The sequence below is a fragment of the Pelecanus crispus genome, chromosome 8, assembly GCF_030463565.1.
Source record: "Pelecanus crispus isolate bPelCri1 chromosome 8, bPelCri1.pri, whole genome shotgun sequence".
NCBI classification, from domain to species: Eukaryota; Metazoa; Chordata; class Aves; order Pelecaniformes; family Pelecanidae; genus Pelecanus; species Pelecanus crispus.
In genome coordinates this window covers 26,756,016-26,779,301 of record NC_134650.1, presented here as the reverse complement: position 1 = coordinate 26,779,301, position 23,286 = coordinate 26,756,016, and the positions used below count along the sequence as shown (strand labels likewise).

Below are 23,286 nucleotides of genomic sequence, written 5' to 3'. Positions count from 1 at the left end.
AAAGAGGCATTTTAACTACTCACGAATTTGGCGATTTGTTATGCAAGAGCCTTGTGTGTCTTTCAGGATCCAAACCCCCTGGTCATCTGGATGGATCCTGCAGGGACACTGGGCCTGTTGCAGGGTCCAGCCTTTGGCGGTGGGAGCTGGGAGCTGGGAGCTGGAGCAAACCCTGGCCCTGCTGGGTCACCCCAGGGAAAGTTGATTCCCCTGTCTGTGCCTTTCAAAATTACGTCTTCCAAGAGTTTGTCCACGTCCTTCTCTGTGACCACGCAGGTCTCAGGGGCATGGGCTGTGTGGGACCGGAGCCTCTTTTTTAGGCTCCAAGGGTGGTCAGGAGGGCTGTATTGGACACTGTATTGGGCGCAGGGTCTGGGTGCACAGTGCCATCACCTCATGGCAGGCTCTGGCTAGAGAGGTTGTGTCAGCAGAGGCCCCTGGGCATCCAGGCCAGCGTGGGGCTGGGCTCAGCTTCTGCTCCAGTGGATGGGTGTTAATCGCAGCTGGAGGCTGATGTCCAGCCCACCTGTAGCCCACAGGGAGAGCAGAGGAGAGGATCGGATCTTTCCGGGCCCCACAAGCCCTTCCACTCCCTTTCCCTCCTCTCCCAACCCCACCGACACCCAGGCTGGCATGCAGGTGAAGGTATAACAGGGAGGGCTACCAGAAGGAAAACACAGAGCAGTTCTGATGCATGGTTTTTATTGACTTTAAAAAAAAAAAAAAAAGTTGTTTTAAGACAGTTGTGTGCAGAAGTACCCATGTACACAGAGGCTACAGGCGAAGCCACCCGCCTGCTCCTAGCCCTAGGTCAGAGCACTGGTCTCTACCTCTCCCGGAGGAGCGGGAGGTGATGGGCGCTCGATCAGGCACCACGTGATGAAGACTACCTCTGCCAAATGGGCAAGCCTGGGCACCTCCTCCGTGCCTGCCCCCCTGCCCGTAGCCCCTGCCTACATCTCCTCTCTGTACAGTACAGTGGTGCTCATCGATGCCGCGCCCGCGGCCCTCCCTGCCGGGCGTGCAGCATGCTTCTTGCGTGTGTGGCTGGCGGCCACTCTGCCAGAGAAACAGAAGTGGTCACAAGTCCTAGCAGGACAGTTTAAATAAAAAATAATAATAATAATAATAATTAAAAAAAGGGGGAAGGAAGTTAGCCAAAAAAATACTGTCAGGGCAGCAAGGAGACACAAGCACGCCCTTTGCCAGATGCTGGCATGGTGCTGCCAGCAGGTTTGGGACCTGGGTTTGGTACTTGGTGTCTCTGCTTGCCCCGTGATTGTCTGGCCTGGCCCTGCTCAGCTGGGATGAGCTGGTCCAGCCTTGTCACGCTGGATTTGACCTCCCCAGCCACCAGCGTGGTGGCCTGGATGCATCCCTGTCTCCCCCAGCAGCACTTCCCAGCTAAGATCCAGCCTGGTGCAAGGAGGGAAGCAGGTACAACTGCCAGATAAATTGGCCAAGCCCCTACCGCCGGCATGGGAGTGGGCACAGCCCGGCATAGCTGACAGGAGGTGGTCAAGGCACTCGTTGTTGCTTGTGGTTTTGTATTTGTTTTTTTAATTTTCTTCCCCCTAGAAAGAAAAAAACAACGCAGGAAGGTGGAGACCAGGGCTCACTACAAGCTGCCTCCACATCCCAGGGAGAGGAGCAGGGTTTGGGACTGGCTGTGGTGGTCACGGGTTGTGGGTGGGCTGTTCTCACCAGGGCGGCACTGCTTCTACCAAAACCTGCCACAAAACTTAGTTTTAAAGCCCTGCAGACAGAAAAGACAAAGGTCCCCAGCCCAGGGGCTGCTCTGTGTTTCACGATTGTGAAATGTGTTTCACGATTGCTCATGTTTCACGATTGCAGAGAGAAACCTCAAAAAAAAAAAAAAAAAAAAAAAAAAGAGAGAGAGAGAGAAGAAAACCCTGAAAAACCACCAAACCAAAGCAGAGAAACAGGTAAGAGGCTGCTACAGAAAAGCCAGATACAAAATGGTTAAAAAAAAAAAAAAAACAACCCAAACAACCCTCCAAGCCCTTTTTAGACCTATGGTGATTGTTCCTCAAATAACTATTGCAACCAGGTGGTAGGGGCAGGGCTTCCCCAGGCTGGGCTCCGACCCTGCAGCCCCTGCCCCAGTCTCGGCACCACAGAGCTTTGCCGCTGTGCCGGGCACCCACCACCATCACCGGCTGTGCAGGTGCAGGGCCCCTCTCTGGGGGACCTTTTCCATGATTGCCTTTTTCTTGAGCTTTCCACCATCTCCTAAAAAAACCCTACTCACCTGATTGACCCAAATTAAGTGGTTTTAATTACACCTCTAGGGAGGCAGTTTCCTCCTGCATCTCCCAGTGCCAGGGCAGCCTGTCCAGCCTGAAAAGCCCTGGGTACCCCGAGGGCACTGGCTGTACCAGACTGATGTAAACCAAGCCCCACCCTAAAAACAGAGCATAGACTTTGGGATTTCAGCTTCTCACCAGAGCTGTCTGTTTATAGCAACACAAAAGCCAAAGCATGGTTCATTCACCCACTAAAGCTATCTCTAATCTGTTTTTTCCCAGCCCGAAAGTGAAGGGAGATCTCATCTCCTTCCCTCTGGTGGGACCGGACCCGCTGCCGCATCCCACATCCCTTGAGCATCCTGTGAGGGAGCCGGCCAGAGGGACCCAGCTGCCGCTCCTGCAGGTTTCTTGGCTGCCTTTTGCCAGTCGCCCCCGAAATCTGTCCTACCCTTCCTCGATCCTTGGGTAGAGGATTGGGGATGCCCAGCCCTGAAGCCAGGGTTCCTCTCCATCTCCCAGGTCGGCTGTGCTGGCAGCCACCAGCCTGCAGCGGAGCATTGGCAGTGGTTGGCTTCCCTGGGGCTGCTGGCTCCCCACGATGGGTCCATGTGCTTGCAGCTGCACCCGGGACCTGCCTGTGCACCTGGAGCCTTCCCCAGGGAAGTGACAGCTGCCCCAGGTGGGTTAAAAAAAAAAAATCAAAATAAAGGAAGAAAGAAGCAGCTGGTTCCACCGGCGAGGCTGCTCGTCCGCCACATCTTCCTCAGGCCAGACATGATGCTTAGGTGCTCCCCAAAGTCACTCGGCTTCAGGGTTTGGTTTTGTTTTTTTGTTTGTTTGTTTGTCGTTTTAAAAAGAGCAGCATTTGGTTTGACTGTAAAGAGATGGGAGGCGGATGCCCCCGCCACCCGCTCAGTCACCGATTGTGTTTACAAATCCTTTCTCAGCTGGGTTTCTTAATAATAATAATAATAATAATAATTAAAAAAAAGCAAAAAGTCTCCTTTAGGTCTGAACCTGATTGGCTGCTGGAGGCACCAAATATCGCCGGGGGCAGCTCCATTGGTGGCACAGGGCTGCACTGCCCACCCGGCGCTCATCGCCTGAGGCTGCCGGGGAGACCCTCGCCCTCTGCCCCCACGGGCAGCCGGGACCCAGCCGGCGCAGGGGAGCCGGAGGAGGTGCAGCCCTCAGTTCCCCCGGTAAACCTCGATTTTGCTGGTTTTGGCCAGCATGTCAATGATGTGCGCCTCAAAGTCAGCATCGTGCACCCCCGTCTTCCTGAACTCTCCAGCGTAGCGGTTGTTCTCCCAGTAGTGGTGCCAGTTGCCCCGGCTGTCAGCGCCAAAGCCGAAGACGTTCACCTGCAGTGGGGAAGAGGGGGATGAGCCAGCCCTAACACCCCACTGGGTTGGGGACCCCCTCGGCTGAGCACCCACTGCACTGCCAGCGGGGTCTGGCCCCATGCCGAAGGCATACATCCCCCTGCACAGCGTTCCCACCTTTCAAGGGTGCCCATCCCATTGTCAGGCAACGGGAGCAAGTGAAACTGCTGCAGTTGGACCCAAAGAAGCCACCTCCCTCCTTAACTCTGCAAGGTTCAGGATCCCAACAAACCCATCCCATGCCAGCTGGGACCCCGCAGCCCATCTGGGACCCCACAGCCCAGAGGAGGACTCCAAGGAGCCATCACCCACCTCGTCGCAGACATGGAGGGCGAAGAAGAGCACCAGCATGCCGGTGGAGGGGGTAGCGCCCGTGGTGCTCTGTCCAGCGGTCGTGGATGTACTTGAAGAAGGCAGGGTTGTAGATCTGCACCTGGGAGGACAGGCTGGGGTTAGTGCTGGAGCCCCAACCACGCTCCCATTGGCATCGGCACCCTGGGAAGGAGTGCCAAGACGTGCGGAGACCCCTGGGGAAGAGGGGGTGACAGGGGCCATGGCCAAACAGGTGCTCATTGCAGCGGTTGGGACAAGCACCCCTTACCTTTTCTTTGTCCACCCGCAGAAAAGGCTTCACAGGTGCGTACGTGCTGGGGAAAAAAGCAGTTGAGAGGCAGGTGAGCTCCCGGGGGTCCCGCACCCCCAACCCCAGCCTGAGCTGCCAAGGGACCAGTGCTGGGGGATGGTCTGGGAGGGAGGAATGGATGAATCCTCACCACTCCCGGGGGAGCTGTCCCTGCGGTAGGAGAGCAGCCAGCCCAGTGCCGCCGGCACCCACTGGGTACTTACAACCTGATCTGGCCGGTGGAGAGGGCACTGGCAATCCAGAGCAGGTCCAGGGTTTTGAAGGGCACCAGCACAAAGCTGACGTTGGCGGGCAGGTTCTTGGCACTCTCAGGGTACATGAAGTGGTGCGTGGTCCGACCACCCACATCGTCCTCGAAACCCACCGTGGGGGCCTGGTTCATCCTGGGGAGAGATTGAGGATGGTAGCACCCCCTCCCAGCCACCCTGTCCCCTGCAAACGGTACGGGCATCCCCCATCAGCTGTTGAACGGCACTGAGGAGCAGTTTCCCAGCCTGCTGGTGCTCAGGGTGCCAGTCCAGGGGAGGCGGCAGGGCTGGACCCTCTCGCACCCATCCCCAGCACCTGGTGGGACCCGTGATGGGCCCTTTGGCCAAGCAACTGGAGCCAGGCTGTGGCCATGGTGTGCAGCACACGGATAAACCCCCTGGCATCTCCCAACCCACAGCAGACCCAGAGATGCTGCTGCGATGCACAGGGGGGAGGTCTGCACCTCCCCATGCCTCTGCGCTGCCCATGGGGCTGAGTGGGCAGGCAGTGCCCTGGCAGTGGTCCCCTGCCCTCACCGCATGATGAAGTCATGCCTGTCGATCTCTGGCCCGTAACCGGAGCCGCGCAGGTTGCCCGAGTTGCCAACCACGGCGCAGCGGCGGCAGTGGTGCGGGTCGTGGGAGCGGTAGGGATCTTCACCCGGCACAATCTGGAAGAGCTTGCTCAGGACCTCGTGGGTGTTGTGGGACTTGAACTGTGGCTGAAGCATCTGCGGGAGGGGAGGAGGAGGATGGGGAGCATCAGCCAGCAGCCCCCTCCTCACCGGTGGAGGAGAAAGCTGTGCCCCTCTGTGCCAGAGCATGCTGCTGGGGGACCCACAGCGGGGGGACCTGTCCCCTCACTCACCATCCACCACCTCTGGACATCGGGCGGCAGGTCCATGTTCTCCTTGGTCCACACCGGGGAGACGGTGCCATCGTAGCGCCCGTCAAACCAGGCGGCAGCCCTGGCCTCCTCGGCTGGGCAGCGGCGGCAGGTGCAGCCCCGGGGGTACAGCCCCCCCTTGCTGAGCCGCTGCATGCCAGCGTAGCCGGGTACCAGCTTCACCCGGTGAATGTCGCCCAGCCCGCCAGGCTCCAGGTAGGCGATGCCGTGGTGGGAGTAGGTGAAGAGGAGGGACATGATGAAGACGAGCAGGAAGGCAGTCGAGAGGAAGCAGAAGCGCAACGAGCACTTCATGATCGGCGGGCGGCTGAGCTGGGGAGGGCGCCCGCTCCGGCATAGAGCTCGGGCATAGGGCGTGGGATGGCGTCAGCCGGCCAGTGAGGCTCCCTGTGGGACCGAGAGCTTTAACTCATTGCCACGGTGTGTGTGTGTGGGGGGGGGGGCAGGGGGTGCAGAGTCCCCCCCATGAGCCACCACGCTGGGCTCCTACCTGCCGGGCTGCAGCTTTCCATCCGCGTGGTCTGGCCGTGGCGAGGGCCCCTGGCAGCTCCACGAGCCGGGCAGAGAGCATCCGCTGCCAACCGCAGTGGCGCAGGGGTCCGGCACAGCTCGGCACACCGGCCTCAGCCACAGCACCGCGCCTCAGCAGCTCCTCCAGGTCCCGGCCCTGGTTGGCTCTTGGCTGTAATGGTGCTCATCGTCCCAGGGCTTTAGCTGATCTGCTGGCACGCTGCCCTCCACCGCTGGCTCAGGAACATGGCCATGTTGACACCGGCCTGGAGCGGGAAGGAGGGGTTGGCAGGTTAAGGGACAGCGATGCACACAGCAGAGCTGGGGGTGCTGCACAGAGCAGGAGGAGGGTGCTGGGGGGGGGGGGGGGGGTGGGGCTGAAGAGTTTGTTTATTCCCCACTGAGCTTTGCAAAACGCCACCCAGCCCATCCCTGCTGTGGGGCTGCAGGGGACGAGCCATCCCCAAAGGGGAAAAGCAGGCACAGGGTGCGAAGACAGCAGAGATGCCGGCATCACCCGTCTGTGCTGGCTCCTCACTGGCGGCGCCCGGGGAGCTCCCAGGCTGTGCCCTCCCTGTCGCTGCCAGACAAAGGCTCAGCCATGAACTCGCCTCCGGAGCTGAACAAGCGGCTCCTTTCTGTAGTCTCAATCCTCCTTCTCTATCAAGCCACAAGCAGCCCCTCCAAAACCCTCTTCACTGGCTGCCACCACTGCCAAGACAGCAGGGAAACAGCCGTTTCGCAGCCCGACAGACACCCCGGGTACCAGCACCAGTGGCTGTACCCCCCAACACCCCCCCGCCCACGTGGCAGTGTTCCTCAGGGAAGGTCACCTGCTCGCCCGTGATCCTGGTGGGTAAAAATAGCCGGGGCAGAGATGCTGGTGCCTGCGCCTGGGGATGGACAGGAGGAGTGGCTGAGCCCCCCAAGCCAGGGGCAAAGCCAGACCCCACTCCTCAGCCAAAAAAAAAAAAAAAAAAAAAGCACTGAAAATCCCCTTTTAACACAGCCACTGAGTGGGGGCAGGATCCATCATGGATCCCATGGGGGGATGGAGACGTAACACCCCCTGGGGCTTTTTGGGGAGGGAGATGCTGGGGCAGGACAGCCCCCCCCCCCCCCAAAAGGCCAAACCATGCAGCAGCATCGCCTCTGCAGCTCAGCCCTGGCCACAATTAGGCCAGCGCCGAGGCCAGCAGCGCTAATTAGGAGCTGGCAGGCACCAGGATGTCTCTTTCCTACAAAAACACCCCACATTCTCTGGAAGATGCCGGCTTGCTTACTGGGGATGGAGGCTGCCGAGTCCCCCAGAAAGCTCCTTGGCGGGATGGAGGAGACCTAAGCATGGATCAAAAAAATCCCCCCTGCCTCCAGCCTATCACACCGCCAGGCATGGACGGCTCCTGCCCCAAATCACTAACCCACTGTCAAACATTTGTCCAAGCAGCGACAGCTTTTAAAGGAAAGAGCCAGAAAACGGTTGCACATCCCAGGCGTGATTGTTGTCCAAGTCTTTCCCCCGGCTCGGGGGGGGGGGGGGGGGGGGGGGGGGGGGATTAATACGCCTACACAGCACATGCACGGCCGGTGAGCGACTGCAACGAGTTTCTTGGGTTGCTGCCAGTGGAAAAAGCAGGGGTGGTTGTTAAAGGGAGGGTTTGCACCTAGGGGAGTTTGGGATAAAGCCAGTAAAAAGCTATAAGACACCCCCCCCACCCCCAGATACACAACACTGGGATGTTTCAGATCCAAAAAGGTGATTTGGGGCTCTTTTTAGCTGTGACGTGGCAGGGACGCCAGGCAGGATGGGCTGATCCCCCTTCCCCGGCTCCCGCCGCTCTCCATCCCACAGGGCTTTTTAAAGGCTAAAGGAAATCGGCTATCACGTGTTTGTGGTATTTTTGTTCCCGGTGAAAGGGGGAAAATCCCTTTCCGGCTCCCCAGCCAGCCCAGATCCTGCCTGCCGTATGCTGGCCCCGCTGGCATCTGGAACGCGCTTTGTACGGCCCCATCCCGGGGCCTCCCAGAGCTGCCCCCGACCGCAGGCAGGGAAAAAACCATCCTCCAGCCCAGCTCACGCACATTAAAGCATCCTTAAATACCAGCAGCTTATCTGAGTCATCACTTTCCTAGCAGGGGCTGGCAGCTATTACCATCTGCACTGGTCCTTATAGACCCCAGCATCCATAATATCCCAGCATTAACCATCCCCTCCCTACCAGCTCCCAAAATCAAACCCAACCTGCCTCCACCAAATAAAACCTGCCAGCTGTGGGCATTGTGGGGGCTCTTTGCATCAGGTTTTGATGTTTCCTTCTTAAAATAACAGGGGATTTCAGGATTTCTTCCACAGTGAGCAAGCCCAGCTACTCAGCAATACTATTAAATACCCTCTGGTTCCCAAATTCATCCCCTAGTCTCCTTAATAGCCTCCTGAAGACCACGTGCTCATCAAACACAAGTTTCTCTTTGATTGAAAGGATAACGAAGGGAGGTTATTAAAAGGCTCTGGGCAATTGCTCCACTGTTTTTACAGTTAGATGATTTCTCTGATCATATAATCTTTAATTTCAGGATGTATAATCTTTAATTTCAGGATGAACACTGGAGTGATGTGACAGCCCTAGGGTCTGGAGGATGCCTCCCCCTTCCCCATCAGCTGCAATGCTGCTGGGCACATCCCTGCCCAGCTTTTTTAGGTCTTGTCAGCTTTGTTTGCTCATTTCTAAGATATACTGAGGTTGTTGGCCCTAATTTCCTTGCCGGTAAATGACAGGGTGGGCATGGGAAGGAACCATCACCAGGAGATGGGATGTCATCCTACTTGAGGCAGAAAAAAAAAAAAGATTTAGGGGTTTATTTTTCAACAGGGAATGGAATGGATGTGAGCTGAGTCTTCTCCCACCTCCTTCAGCCCCAGGCAGAAAGAAAAGCCATGTGGTCATTTGACTTACCCAGCAGTTTCAGGCCACAGTTCAGCAAGTGGGATTACTACAAAAATTCATAAAACTGCTCAAATTTGCTTTTTTCTGTGGTCCGAGTGGCTGCCTGAGGTTGCAGCCCCCCCAGGCCCCGCTTTAGCCAGGGAGCGTGCCGAAGAGCGTGCCCGCTCGCCTCTGCTGGGGCCGTCAGCTTGCATTATCTCGCTACTCCACAGGGAATGGTGAGTGGGAATCTGCCGGGGGGGGGACAATACTCCCATCCTTCTGCATTACTTGGCTTCCAAAGCCAAACTGAGACCCGGCAAGAAAAGCATACTTAATTAAAAAGGCCCTTTCCTGCAATCATATTTTCCCACTGATTTTTCTTTTTTTTACCTCCCTGGAAGAGAGGGAGAGGGACAGGGAGCAGTGAGTGAACCTGGTGTTGGTATAAGGATGTTTCTCCCCGCCAATAAGCAATGCCATGAAGGATTGATGGCTGGCAGTAGCTGGGCACCAGGTATTAACAGGAGAAGCCAGTTTCATTGGTTAAGCCATCACTGCACCCAATGGCAGCGAGGACCCAGTAACTTATTCTTCATCCTTTTAATTAATCATACTCTTATCAGCCAGCTCAATCAGCTAATGGAGCCAAGTTAATTGGGTTTCCCATGCCTTAAACCCTCCTCGCACCCCTCGCTGGCAACGGCAGCAATTTCAGCATTTCCTCATGCCCAGCATCCAGAGGGGTTATTTTGGGCTCATCCTTCAGTGCTGTGACAGGGCCAGGAAAGAGCATGGGAGGACAAATCCCTAGTGCGGAGCTGGAATGAAGCCAGCCGCTGCCGAGGCCGTTTCCTATGGGATTTGGGGGCACCAGGGAGGTCCCAGCACTAGGAAAGATCAGAAAGGGATGCTCCCACACTTGCCGGCGGATGGGGCTTGCAGGGACTGGTCCAGCAGCACCCCAAGCCTCTCGGCTCAACTGCAGCACGTAGGGACCCCGTGGGCACTCACTCCAGCCCAAACACCCTGTGCTGCCCGATGGGGCAATGCTGGGTGTGGGTGCTTTGGCTACAGAGCCCATCTGGCCATCCTCCCCCCCACCCCCAAAACACACACCAGCAGAAGCAGCTGAGGTAGCTGACCACCCCCACAGCTCACATGCATGGAGTCATTGGGCCAGGCGAGCCACGTGCACCAGCCCACACAGCTGATGCCCCCGTCCCCACGAAGGGATGCTGCTCAGCCATCTGCCAGTGCCGCTTCCCCCACCTCTACCAGCCCCTTGCAGCCCCCCAGCTCTCTCCAGGCTGCCGCGGGGAAAAGGGGACCCTCAGCCCCTGCGCCTTCGCTCCAGAGGGGTTGATAAGTCCAAAGCCACGCTTGCTGTGGCTCCCTGTGCCGGGAGCAGCAGCCTCCTCCCTGAGGCAGGACAGGCGAGGAGGGGAGGGGGACTTGCCACCCAGCCTGACACAGAGGGGACACTCTGCCCCCCCGGCCCTGAATTCCTGCAGAGCCGGTCAGAGCAGAGGGGCAGATCCAGCCATGCTGCCCTGGACCGCCAGGCACCCGCCCCAGAGCCCCCCAGTTTGTTCCAACTGCCCCAGCTGCTGGGTACCACCGGGCCAGGTACCATCAAGCCACCAGCTCAGGTACCACTGAGCCACCAGCTTGGGTACCACTGGGTTGGGTACCACCAAGCCACTGGGTTGAGTACCACCGGGTCAGGTACCACTGAGCCACCAGGTCACAAACCACCAGGTAAAGTCCCACCAAACCACTGGGTCGCATGCTACCAGGTCAGGTACCAATGGGTCGGGTACCACCAAGCCATTGGGTTGGGTACCACCAGGTCAGGTACCACCAAGCCATGGGGTCAAGTACCACCGGATCAGGCACCACAGAGCTGGCTCCCACCGATCGGCTGGGCTCCGGGCCGGCTAGCGGGCGGGGTGCTGGCCAGCCCCCCGGTGGAGCAGAGGAGGCAGAGCTCAGGGCTCACCACCTTCTGCTGCCTCCTCCTCTCCCCCCAGCTCCCCGTGCAAAGCCCCTGGGCCCTGTGGGCAGCTGGCCAACCATGTTTCCACCTCGTGCTCCCATGGCCACGGGCTGGGGTCAGCGGGGTCTGCCCAGTCTGTGCCCCCCTCCCTGCCTGCCACAGCAGCTGCGCCCCACGAGCACCCGCGAATCGGTCTCCCCCCGTCCTCAGCCGCCTGCAAGGACGTGGCCACGCCGCAGGCGTGCAGGCTCCCCAGCAAGGGCAGGGCCCCCCGCTCACCCTCTGCCACCGGCACCCAGCGAGATGCCGGCAGCACCCCGAGCCTCCCTGCCGGCTACTGCAGCCGCCGGCAGGGAACCGCTCCCCCTCCACCACCGTGGCTCATTTTACCAGCGCGCCCGTTAGGTTCACACGCGATGCCTCACCAGGAAAATATGTGCAGGAGCATAGGACTGGCGGATGCCGCGCCGGGGAGGCGCTGCTGCCGGCCATGGCCTTTTGCCCAGGGAAGGCGAGCAGGGGCGTGGGGCCCCCCTGTGCCTCACTGTCCCCCTCCCTGGGGCTCGGCAGCGCCGAGGGTGGGAGGCAGTGGAAACCCAAAGGCTTTCAAGGGCTGTTTGATGGTTGCTGCGACCCAAAACCCCCCTCACTCCCCCAGGACACAGCCTGAGCAGAGAACTGCAAATTCAGTGCACGCTCCGGGGCAGCCCTGTAAAAGCACCCAGGGTTTGCTCTGCTTGCGGGCAGTGCTGAGAGGCCATTGAACCCCTTAGGAAAATTGTACCTACAAGATTGCATCACAGGGACATTACAAAAAGCTCCCCCAGCCAAAGGCCATCGATCCTAGCACAGCCCAGTTACTGCCAGGGACTCCCATTAAATATAAAATTAGAGCAGCTCCACTGGCAAGGGAACCCAACTTCTCTCTGCTAGCTGGGGCTCTGCTCAGACACTCAGGGAGAAGGGGGAGCATTTGCATTTTCCTAATTAGCCCAATTACCGCTGCAGATCAAAAGTCCCTTGCTGGGGACATGGTGGCACCTGGAGCAAAGTGACGGCAGCTTGCTCTGGTTTCCTGAGAGTGACTGTTGCGGGGGTTATTTCAGAGCCTCAGCACAGAACAGTTCATCCAGTAAAAACAAAATAAAGATCCATATATCATACATGCATACATATATAAAAATTCATTATATATATTCACCCATATATTCACCCATGTGCATTTTGGGGGTATTTTTGGGAACTTCACAGCAGAGCCAGGGTCCAAATCTCTTGCAGTCTCTGAAAAAGCTTTCGGGAGATGCAAAGAGTGATGCGGAGCCAATAGATCCCCTGGAGCCTGATGGCTCCGTGCCCGGCAGGGCAGGGAGAAGAGGTTCCCAGCCTCTCCTGCTACATCCCAAGCCCCTCGGGACTGGAGGGCTCTGATAAATCACAGCTCATTGAGGAGCACCAAAGCCAGCCAAGCTGCTGGAGAGCAATTAGCAGTTTGCACTCTTGCAAGAATTAAATGCAACGGGAGGAGATGAAAGCCATTAAGCTGCCAGGTCCCTAGCACAGGCCACGCTGGGCAGCATCCAGTATGCCAAGAGCCGGTGGGGAAACCATCGTGCCCTTGGTGCCACTGGAGCCTTTTGCCGAAAAGCAGCAGTTTGGAGCTTGTTTGGGCATGAAAATTCAAGCTCAAGTCAGTTCCCCTGGCATGCGGCTGCCAGGGCTCTCCCTGCCTGCTCTCCCTGCCTGCCTGCCTCCCTCCTTCCCTGACTGCCTGCCTCCGGTGCCGGCGAGGCGTGGGCGGGCGAGCGGAGCACATCTTGCCGTTCCAGAGAACCGCCATGAGCTTCTCAGAGGAGAGGGAAACGCTTTTGACAGGCAGCTGCCGCACACAACTGGCAGCGGGGCTGCTGCTTGCTGCCAGATGGGGACAGACAGACAGACAGACGGGCACGCGCACAGCGGGGGGCTGCCTTGCCCCCCCCTCCCCCAGCTTCACCACTGCAGACGTGACATCTGGCTCTGATAAAAGGGGAAGAAAAAGGAAAACCAAGCCCAAAGCACTGAGCAACTTCCCGTCCCCACTTGCTGTCCTAGCCAGGATATGGCCGGCGCCGCCACTCAGGACAGTGCTGGATATGGTGGAGCCTCTGGCCCCGGGCCCGGTGGGGGATCCCCAGATCGCAGGGGGCAAAACTGCCTCCACGAGCTCGAAGCCCACCCGTCTTCCCGGAGGGAAGCTCAGCAAGTTTTGTGGGGTTGATGTTATTTGTTTTCACCCAGCCATGTTTTTTGCTCACTCACATCAGGAGGGGACATGGCCCTTCCTCTGGCCGGAGCCCGCCCGCTGCCTGAGCACCATCCTCCCTGCCAAAAATCCTCCAACTGGGATGGGGAGCCCTCTCTCCAGGGAGATATTTGGGACCTTTGCAGTAAGTGCTCCGGCTCTGCAGCTGGAGCCTGAGCAAAACCTCGCCTTCCCCCTGTGCCAGCAGCACCCAAGCCCCTAGCATGTGTGGGGACCCTGTGCATCACCAGGCCCTAAAAGCCAGGCTCTGGCACCAACCCCGCTCTGGCAGCCGTGCCTTGGCTGGGGAAACACACCTCAGCGCTGGGATACACACACACCCCAGCGGGCTGGACGCCGATCGGATCCCACACCAATGCCGGTGCTGGCACTCCGCACACAGAGGCAGGCAACGGACATTTACCTGCTCGGTGGCACAGTTTCCTACCCTGTCCCCAGGGATGCTCGTGCTGTGTTTGTGAAATCCTGGCTGCCACTACCCAGGCGAGGGATGCCGTGTGTCACATGGCCATGTGTCACACCGCTGCTGAGGGACTGTACACGCACACTGGCACCAGTGGGGACTGGGGGTTCCCGCTGGCACCCACACCCCTGGGCACCCGCAGCCAGCCCTCCTGCCCCAGTCCCCTCTGCAGCCACCCCAGCTCTGCCCCCAGCATTCCCCCGGGGGCTGGGCCCTGCGGCACCACCCCGGGGCACATGGCCGGAGAGGGGCAGCTCCCCCGGGCTGCGGGGAGCAGCCCCAGCCCCAGCACCCTTGCCAGGGGCTGGCGCATCCTCCCCGGGCAGCACTCTGGGTCTGCGCCCTAGGGCTGCGGCTGGTGCGTCCTCCCTGGGGCCAGCACCGCGGGGCCCGGGCCAGCAGCCGGGGCCACCGCATCCTCCCGGGACCGGCACCCCAGGACCGGGGCCACCGCATCCTCCCGGGACCGGCACCTCGGGGCTGAACCCAATGCAGCCTGGGTGCATGCTCCCCGAGGCCAGCACCCAGCACCGGGACTGGCACCCAGCACCGGGGCAGCTCCCGGTCAGCCTCCCCCGGCCGCAGCCCGCGATGCGCCCTCCCTGGACCGGCCCCCCGAGCCGGGCCGTACCCCCAGCGCCCCCGGGCCCGCTCCCCGCCGCGGTACCTGGCTCGGCTCCGGCATGGCCCCGCCGCCGGGCGCACCCGGGCCCCGCCGCCGCCGCCGCCGCCGCCGCCGCCCCCCGCGCCGCGCCCTCCGCGCCGTGCGGGGCCGGGCCGGGCCGTGCCGCGCCGTGCGGGGCGGGGGGCCGGGCCCAGCAGCCTGGGAGATGTAGTCCTCGGCCGCCCGCCGCCCGGCGGGGCTTGTGGGACTTGTAGGAGGCGAGCGGGGCCGCGCCGCGCCCACCCGGCGCGGCGGCAGCTCCGGTATCTACCCCGGTACCCAGCCCGGCACATCGGCAACCCCGGTACCCACCCCGCCACCCAGCCCGGCACAGCGGCATACCCGGCATCCTCCCCGGTACCCACCCCGGTGCGCCGCCCCCCGGTACAGCGGCATCCCCCGGCACCCACCCGGCACCCACTCGCTGCCTCACGCCAGCGCCCATCCCGGTGCATCGGCGTCCCCGGTACCCATCGTAGCACTCACACCGGCGCATCGGCACCCCCCGGTGGCTACCCCGACGCGCACTCCGGCACCTACCGGGCACCCACCAGCCGCCCACCCCAGCACCCACCCCGGCACTCACCGGGCACCGCCGCCAGCACCCGCTGCCCGCTCCCGGGCTCTCCCACCCCGCTGCGGAGGCGCCTGCGAGGAGCCGGGCTGAGTCCGGGCGCGCCCGTGGCAGGGATGACCCGGGGCACCTGGGGGTGCGCGCCGCCGCCGGGACCCGTTCTGCAGCAGAAAAGCGTCGGAGCCCCATTCCCCCTTCGTAAGCCCCCCGCGGGGCACAGCGCCGGGTCGGGGGGGGGGGGGGGGGGGGGGGGCGGCACTGTGCTTTTAAGCGGCCCGGGTCCGCCCGGCCGCGCAGTGCACGCTGGGAGATGTAGTCCCTCACCCACGAGCCTCCCGCAACGGGTGCGGGGACGCTGGCCGGGGCTGGACTACACCTCCCGGCAGGCAGCGCGGCCGCCATACCGCGGACTGGCGGGAGCGTCGCCTGGACGGTCCGGCGGGGCGATGGCGGCGGAGTGGAGCGTCCTCGTCCTCACCTGCCAGCGCGGCGGCTGCGTCTCCGCCTTCCAGCGAGGCAAGCGGCGGGGCTGGCGCTCGCCCTCCCCCCCGGCAGGGCGGGGGGTGCCAGCCCTCAGCGCCGCCGGCCTCTCGCTTGGCAGAGCTGGAGGCCCGCCGGCTGAGGGGCGGCCTGGGCCCGCGCCCCCCCCCGCTCCTCCTGGCCGTGGAGGACCCCTGGGCCCGCCTGGGCAGCGGCGGGGCCACCCTCAACGCCTTGCTGGTGGCGGCCGAGCACCTCAGCGCCCGGGCGGGCTGCACGGTGAGGGGCCATCCCCGGCTGGGGAGGGGGCAGCGGGGGTGGCAGCCTCTGGTGGGCCCGGGGAGGCTGGAAGCGGGAGGGGGGCGGCTGTCCCGTCCCCGCTGAGTGCCCCCTGCTCTGCCGTGCCAGGTGGTGACCTCCGACGTCCTGAGGGAAGCCCGGATCCTTATTCTGCACACGGTGAGAGATGGCCTGCAGTCCAGCTTGGGATCCCTCTGTCACCTGGCTAGGAGACAGAGCCGCCTCGCACCCCCTGTGACGCCCCCGTGTTCCCTGTCCCACCAGGGCCGTGACTTCTCCTTTGACGACTGTGGCCGGGCCTTCACCTGCCTGCCTGTGGAGGAGCCCGGCGCCCCGGCCGAAGCTCTGGTCTGCAACCTGGACAGCCTGCTGGGGACCATGACGCACCAGGTCTGTTGTGGACTGTGGGATGGGGCCCTGGGCTCCTGCAGTGCGATGCTGGGCACCCTGGCCTGGGGGTGGGTTCGGTTCCCTCTGAAGCATTTGGGGTGCCTTCAGCAGGCACCCAGCAGGGCAGGAAGGGTGCTGGGTGCGCCATGAGGGCCTGGCCCCTTCCGTGCCATCCCTGGGCACGTGGCCCTTTTCTTGGCAGCTCTGTGTGGGCTCTCCGCCTGGCGTGTGGGTCTGCAGCACTGACATGCTCCTCACCGTGCCCTTGGCACCAGGTGAGTGGGTGCCAGCCTTGCCTCCAGCACCCGCTTTGGCTGGGGACAGGGGTCAGAGCTTGCAGTGGCACAGCTGGTTCAGCGTGTGCCGTGCCTCCATGAGGGTGTGGATGCTCAGGTGTTGCTGACCCTTGTGCAGTTGGGAGCATCAAGCAGCAAGGTGGCCGAGGCTGGCACTGCTGTCACTGACTCTGCTGTAGGCCCAGTTTTCAGGCAGTTGTGCCCAGTGCGGGTATGTTCACTGCCCCAGCAGGCACTGGTCTCTGTCCCTCTTCCCAGGGATTGACTGGGATGGCTTCCAGGGCGTCAGAGTGATTGCGGTGCCTGGGAGCCAGGCATATGCCAGGAACCACGGGGTCTACCTCGCTGATGAGCAGGTCAGGAGCAGCTCCCCTTCAAGGGGCATCCCTTGGAGGCACAGGGGTGCCCACCCCTTCGGTCCCTTGGGCGGTGAGGTCCTAGCACTGCCATGGCTGCTTGGCTTGGGGCACCCTGAAGAGCTCATCAGGGTGGTCTTGCTCCCAGGGGCTGGTGCACGACATCATCTACAAAGGCACAGAGGCCCAGATCCAGCAGTGTGCAGGGCCCGACGGCACTGTCCCTTTGGTACGGCACAACCTCGGCATAGGTGGCCCTGCCAGCCTCGTCCCTCATGTCACCATGGCCATGGCCTCCTCCCTGCTGTCCCCTGGCAGGTCTGCGGGGTGGTTTTCTTCTCCTCGGATGCTGCTGAGCAGCTTCTGGCCACCCACGTCATCCCTCCTCTGGATGCCTGCACCTACATGGGTCTGGACTCGGGGGCACCACCCATCCAGGTGACAGCCCCTCCATGGGGGACAGGACCCCTCGCCCCACAGGTGCTGCTGCTGGGCATCTCTGTAAGGCCTGTTTGCCCCTGCGCTGCCCAAGATTTGTGCAGGAGAGGGGGCAGGAGGGGAGTACCCAGCAGCAGGGTGGGGGTCAGGGTGGCTGCACTGACTGGCCCAGCTGCACCCAACAGGTCCCTTCTCTCCCTAGCTCTCCCTCTTCTTCGACATCGTGCTGTGCATGGCAGGGGGGATGATGAAGGAGGATTTCGTGAAGGGTGGCAGTGACACCAGCGTGAGGAGTGCCCGCTCCGTACTGTGGACAGCTCTCCACGCCTTCCCTCTTAGCATGGGTGAGTGATGCTGCAGTGGGTGCACGCGATGTGACCCATCGCTGAGCCCTCTTCCCCTTCGTGGAGAGAGATGGGGTGGTCGGGGCCTGGCACCCGCCTGTTTCTCCCCACAGCTGCGGGACCCCAGGTCTTCTCTCCCCATCCCTTCGACTGGGGATGTTCAGCCTGTCTGCCCTTGGCTCACGCGGGTGTCAGGCATACCCACGTTTGCCATCGTGCTGACAGCTCTCCTGCCTCCCTGCAGCCTGCATCCCCAACGCGTCCTATGACTACATGACCACCTCTGCAAGCGACCACATCCGCAGCCTGACGTGCCTGCCTGGCTCTGCTAGCCACCTCCGCTTCTGCAAAACAGCCCATTCCCACGTGGACGTATGTCCTTCCATCCCCAGCCTTGCTCATGCACGTTTTTTGGGGGTTGTTCCAGGCTTGTGGCTGGACCCCTGGTCCCATGTGCCTCTGTGCCTCTGGCAGCAGCCCTGTCTCCTGGAGGATGGCTCTTCGGTCACCAACTGCCTGCTGGAAGGAGCCGTGCGGCTGGCGACTGGCAGTGTCATCCAGCACTGTCACCTCCAGGTACGTGGCTGGGGGTGACCCTGAGTTCTCAGTGCACTGAATGGGCAGCAGGGTGAGGTGGCCCTGGCTTGGATGGGGGACCCATGGCTGTGAAATTTGGGGTGTCCTTCCTCTTCCTGGCTGCCTTTTGGCTGGTGCTGGGGACCCTAGTGGCTGTCACCCTCCCTAGGAAAGGGGAAGAGGCTGTCACAGCTGGGCTGTCCCTCCCTGGGGACCAGGGCAGACCCTCTCCTTGGGGGCTCTGTTATGGCTGTGAGCCCTGGAGGCTGCCGCTCGGCCTGAATTTCTGCAGTCTGTGTCCCTGCAACCCCATGACAAAGCAAAGTGTGTCCCTGTGGCACCTAGCTCCTGCTGGCCGCAGCTTGTCTCCTGGGGTGGTTGTCCCCTTCTGAGGTCGGGATCTGGCTCTGGTTTGGTGGCTGCTCTGGAGCTGGCAGTGCCACTCAGGGCCCTGCTGCCTCTTCTGCAGGGTCCCCTGGAAATCGGTTCTGGCTGCCTCCTCTCAGGCCTCACCATGGGCTCCTCGCTGGCCCTGCAGGGCTGTCCCCTGCGTGACATCGTCCTGCAAGGCCACTATGTCCGGCTGCGCAACCTGCCCTGCCGCGTGTTCACACTCACTGGCTGCCTTGATGACTGGCAGGTACGGGGGCAGTGAGGCAGCACAAGGCTCCCCATGAAGCTGGACTGTAACCAGTGCCTCCATCCCCCTGCAGAGCCCTGCTGAAGAGGCCACCTACTTGAATGTGCCTTGGGCAGAGTTTTTCCATCGGACGGGCATACGGTAGGTGCCACGTGCCAGGACGGGACAGGAGACCCGGCTCCCCTGGGGATGCCTGCAGTGGGAGGTGTCATGGCCACCCCAACCCATCCCATGTCCCATCTCCCCTCCTGGAAGGTGTCCTCAAGCCCCAGTGCGGTGCTGACGGACACTCCCTCCATCAGGGAAGGGGACCTTTGGGACACTGAGATGCCACGGAGGAGCCGCTGCCTGCTCAGTGCCCGGCTCTTCCCAGTGCTGCATGCCTGTGAAGAGCTGGGGCTGGAGGACGTGCTGTGGCTGCTGGCCCCGGCACCGGTGGCCGGTGAGCGTCTGGCACGCTGGCGGGCGGCCTGGCGCATGTCCTGGCAGGAGCTGCTGCCCTGCCTGGACAAGGCGGCCGAGCTGGGTGCCCGCCGGGCCCTATTCTTCCTGCAGGGCCAGCGCAAGGTGCGGCGGGTGCTGCTGGGGCACCAGGACAGCAGCCTCCTGCCGCTCACCCGCAGCGCCGTCCATGAGGGCTACCATGAGGCAGTGCTGGGCATGCTGGACGAGGGTGAGCTGGAACTTGCACAAGCTGCGTCCCACGTCTCTGGGTATCGGGGCTGTTTGGTGCTCTCCAGCCCCTCCAATAACTCCCCATTGCAAGAACCCATGGGGTGCACCCCCAGCGCATCTGACAAGCCAGGGTGGGCACAAGCCATGCGAATCCCTCTCCCCTGGAGCTGGCTTATTGCAGAAGTGGGATGGTTTGGGGTGACCCGCAGCCTGGCTATGGCTTTGCAGCCTCCTTTTGTTTTCTAGTTGCCTCCACAGCTGGTGACGCTGGCATCGCAGCCCGGGCACTCGCCTGCATCGCTGATGTCCTGGGCTGCATGGCGCAAGGGGAAGGGGGCTTGCGGAGCGGGCCTGCTGCCAACAGGGAGTGGGCCTCAGCTTTCGGGCGCCTGGAGAGCGGGGACATTGCCGGTGGTGTCCGGGAGCTGGCTGCTGAGCGGCAGAAGTGGATGAGCAGGTGAGGCTGGTGCTGGTGAGCAGTCGCTGCCCCGTCCCAGGCGTTGGCACTCAGGGAGCTGCAGCAGCAGGCTCAGCATCTCTCTTTTCCCAGGCCAGCTCTGCTGGTGAGAGCGGCTCGGCATTATGAGGGGGCCGAGCAGATCCTCGTCCGGCAGGCCGTGATGTCCTCGTGCCAGTTTGTCACCGTGGGTCAGGCGGAGCTGCCACCCTTGGGACACTGGGTGCAGGTGGCATGTCCAGCCCGCCTGGACCTTTCTGGTGAGTGCATCCCCCCCAGCCAGAGGATCCATGTCTTGCCCCCGTGATGTTGAGGGAGGAGAAGTTGGGGAGCCACGGGGAGCTGACCATGAGCCTTGGCAGGCGGCTGGAGTGACACCCCCCCTATCACGTATGAGCACGGGGGGGCTGTGGTGGACGTGGCAGTGCTGGTGGACGGGTGCCGGCCCATTGGTGCCCGAGTGCGGCGCATCGGCGAGCCAGAGCTGCGCCTCATCAGCCTTGGCGGAACGCCGCAGAGCGAGGCAGCGGTGGAGCTGGTGTGCCGGGAGCTGGAGCACTTGCGGGATTACTGCCAGCCGCACGCGCCAGGTGAGGCATCACCAGCCGTACGGCCTGGCTCCGTACCCCCGGCATCCCCTTGGTGTCCTGACGCCATGGTGGCCCTTTTTGGGGATGATAGGGTGAGGGAGCAGGTAGTGTAGCAGGCATCAGCTTTGCTTTCTCCTCTTGTTTCCAGGAGCCTTGCTTAAAGCTGCTTTCATCTGCACCCAAGTTGTGCAGTTCCCCTCTCAAAAACCCTTGCAGGCCCAGCTGATGGAGAGCTTTGGGGGTGGGTTTGAGGTGCACACCTGGTCCAAGCTTCCCCACGGGTCTGGCCTCGGTAAGTCTGCAGGGAAAGGGCTGGGGACTCCCTCCTGCTGCCAGCACTGGATGGGGCATCCCCCTCGCACAGCCGGGAGCCCAGCCCTGTCTCTCATGGGCATGTGTGGTGCCTCGCTGCCCTGGCCCCGCCTGTGCTCCCTGCAGGCACCAGCAGCATCCTGGCAGGAGCGGTGATGGCATCGCTGTACCGGGCGGCCGGGAAGGCTGCCAGCACCGAGTCCCTCATCCATGCCGTGCTGCACCTGGAGCAGAGGCTTACAACAGGTAGCAGTCAGGGGGAGCAGCCAGCCTGTGGGGTGGGGGGGCCCGGCTGTGGCTGAGGACCCTCTGCCCTGCAGGTGGCGGTTGGCAGGACCAGGTGGGTGGGCTCACGCCCGGCATCAAAATCGGGAGGTCGAAGGCCCAGCTACCGCTCAGGGTGGAGGTGGAGAAGATCCTGGTGCCCGATGGTTTTACCCAGACCCTCAGCGATCACTTGCTGCTGGTGTACACTGGGAAGACTCGCCTGGCCCGCAACCTGCTCCAGGTAATGACTGGGTGCCGCAGGCTCTGGCCTCTGCTCCCCCCATGGCCTTTGGTGCCTGTCCCCTTCGCTGGTGCAGGGCTTTGCCTCCCTGATGGGAGCTGGCACCGAAGGCTGTGGGTACAGCACTACCTCCCTGAGATGTTCTGGCCTCTTGTAGGACGTGGTGAGGAACTGGTATGCCAGGCTGCCTTCTGCCGTGCAAAACGCCGATGCGCTGGTGAGCAATGCCGAGGAGTGTGCCCAGGCCTTGAGGCAAGGTGCGAGCCCCCTTCCCTGGGCCAGGCCGGCCCTTTTAATAACTGAAGAAAGACAAACTTCCCCAGGGAGAGTCTGCGTAGTCCTGGGGGCCAAAAGCTGGGGGGTTGCAGACTCCTGCAGCTGCAGAAGCCTCAAATCCTCCCCCCCAGCCCAGCATATTACAGGCAGTGCCTCAAAATTCAGCCTTGAATGAAGACTTTGAGGAAGGGGGGTTAGACATGCCGAATCTGGTTGATTTTCTGTGAGCCATCTGTGATGGGGCTGGGGGCCCTGCTTAGCCTGTGCGGTGGATTCATTAGGCCTTTGGCTGCTGGGGTGCTGCGGAGGGGAAGCCAGAGCATTAAAGCAAGCAAATTCTCCCCCTGTGGAGGATTAAAAATAAACAGCAATGTGACAGGGCTGGGTTTGCTTGCTCGGCAGGCAGAGCTGGGAGGAACTGGGTAGAACAAGGCAGCAGAATTTAGCTTGGGCTGAGCAGGAGAGGCAGGGGCAGGTTTCTGCCCCATGGGCAAGAAATAGAGGCGAATTGTTTGTGATATCCTCTCTCCTGCAGGTAACCTGCCGCTCATCGGCAAGTGTCTGGACCGCTACTGGCAGCAGAAGAAATCCATGGCCCCTGGGTGCGAGCCACTGGCTGTCGGGCGGATGATGGATGCTCTCCGGCCCTACGTCTACGGGCAGTGCTTGGCTGGGGCTGGTGGTGGTGGTTTCCTTTACGTCTTAACCAAAGGCCCTCGGCAGAAAGAGGCTTTGCAGCAAATTTTAGCAAAAACTGAGGTGAGATGTGAGCTCCCAGGGAGTTCGCTGTTGCAGGCAGCTTGCAGAAGCTTGCTGTATATGGCACAAACACTGGGAGCATCTCACCCCACCACAAGTGAGATTGCTTGTTGTCCCCTTAGCCCTCCCCAGGACCTTGGAGGTGAGAACAGGTCCCTTGCCCCAACGTGTAACTCCTTTCTCCACCCCCCACCAGGGACTGGGCAACTTCAGCATCCACAGCATTGAAGTGGACATGAGCGGTTTCTCTATGGAAGTTGTGGGATGCGATCTGAAGGACGGTGCTCGCCCCAGAGAGGATGTGGCTGTGTGAAGGCCTTCAGCCCTGACCTGTTCCTGGCAGATATGCAGGGGAGGGAGCAGCCAGCTGCCTTCCAAAGCAGGGAAATCCCTGCTGCTTTCGAGGCACCTCCTTCAGCTGGCTCCAGCAGGTGCCTTAGGTCTTGATGTGGCCTTTTTGTGCTGCTATTTGCCTCAAAAGCCACAGATGCTCGAGAAACTGTGATGGACTGGGCAGGCAAAACCGTCCCTGGAGGGTGGCCTTGCTGGAAGGACAGTTTGTTAGGGCCTCCAGGCTGATTTTGGGGTCTCACTCCACTTTTCGTGGTTCTCCAAAGGGAAAAGAATAGCATTTGTGATGCTGCCTCTAGCAGGAAGCTTCCTGGTCTTCCAGCAGCAGGGACCCACACTGCCCATTTGGCATGCAACGCTCCTGCACCAAGGAAGCACCTGGATGTGGAATCAAGCCCTTCTCCCATTCTGAGAGACTATTTCTGCAGTGAGTTACTAGTCCCTGCAGTCTCTTTGAATAAAAAATGCTTGTTCCCAGCATGTGTTTATGCCCCTCTGTCCCTAGCAGGGCTCCTCCCTCCCCGCTGGATAGCAAAGGCCCAGGAATGCGGGGACAAAGCTCTTCCGGGGTGGATATGGCAGAACCCACGTGCAGGGGCTGGACATCGCCCGCCACAGCCCTGGCTGACGGGGGACAGCAAGGGAGAGC

At 61.5% G+C, this 23,286-nt stretch overlaps 2 protein-coding genes across 2 annotated transcripts; one reads left to right on the top strand and one right to left on the bottom strand.

Annotated features, from left to right (window-relative positions):
- Window positions 1-3,460: 3,460 nt before the first annotated feature.
- Window positions 3,461-5,747, bottom strand: ST3GAL2 (ST3 beta-galactoside alpha-2,3-sialyltransferase 2). Its single transcript, XM_009487387.2, is given in 7 exon segments — window positions 3,461-3,634; window positions 3,968-4,018; window positions 4,020-4,088; window positions 4,257-4,302; window positions 4,502-4,681; window positions 5,084-5,277; window positions 5,415-5,747. Coding segments are annotated over 7 exon segments (1,047 nt in total).
- A 9,588-nt stretch (window positions 5,748-15,335) lies between these two features.
- On the top strand, window positions 15,336-22,599 carry FCSK (fucose kinase). The gene is made up of 23 exons (XM_075715503.1): window positions 15,336-15,405; window positions 15,491-15,648; window positions 15,778-15,828; window positions 15,934-16,059; window positions 16,262-16,334; window positions 16,614-16,711; window positions 16,860-16,940; window positions 17,030-17,149; window positions 17,352-17,493; window positions 17,738-17,865; window positions 17,968-18,069; window positions 18,539-18,709; window positions 18,783-18,850; window positions 19,012-19,382; window positions 19,631-19,841; window positions 19,935-20,101; window positions 20,204-20,431; window positions 20,580-20,723; window positions 20,870-20,989; window positions 21,064-21,251; window positions 21,409-21,508; window positions 22,063-22,286; window positions 22,483-22,599. The coding sequence occupies exons 1-23, from the start codon at window positions 15,336-15,338 to the stop codon at window positions 22,597-22,599; spliced, it is 3,258 nt and encodes a 1,085-aa protein (XP_075571618.1).
- Window positions 22,600-23,286: the final 687 nt, after the last annotated feature.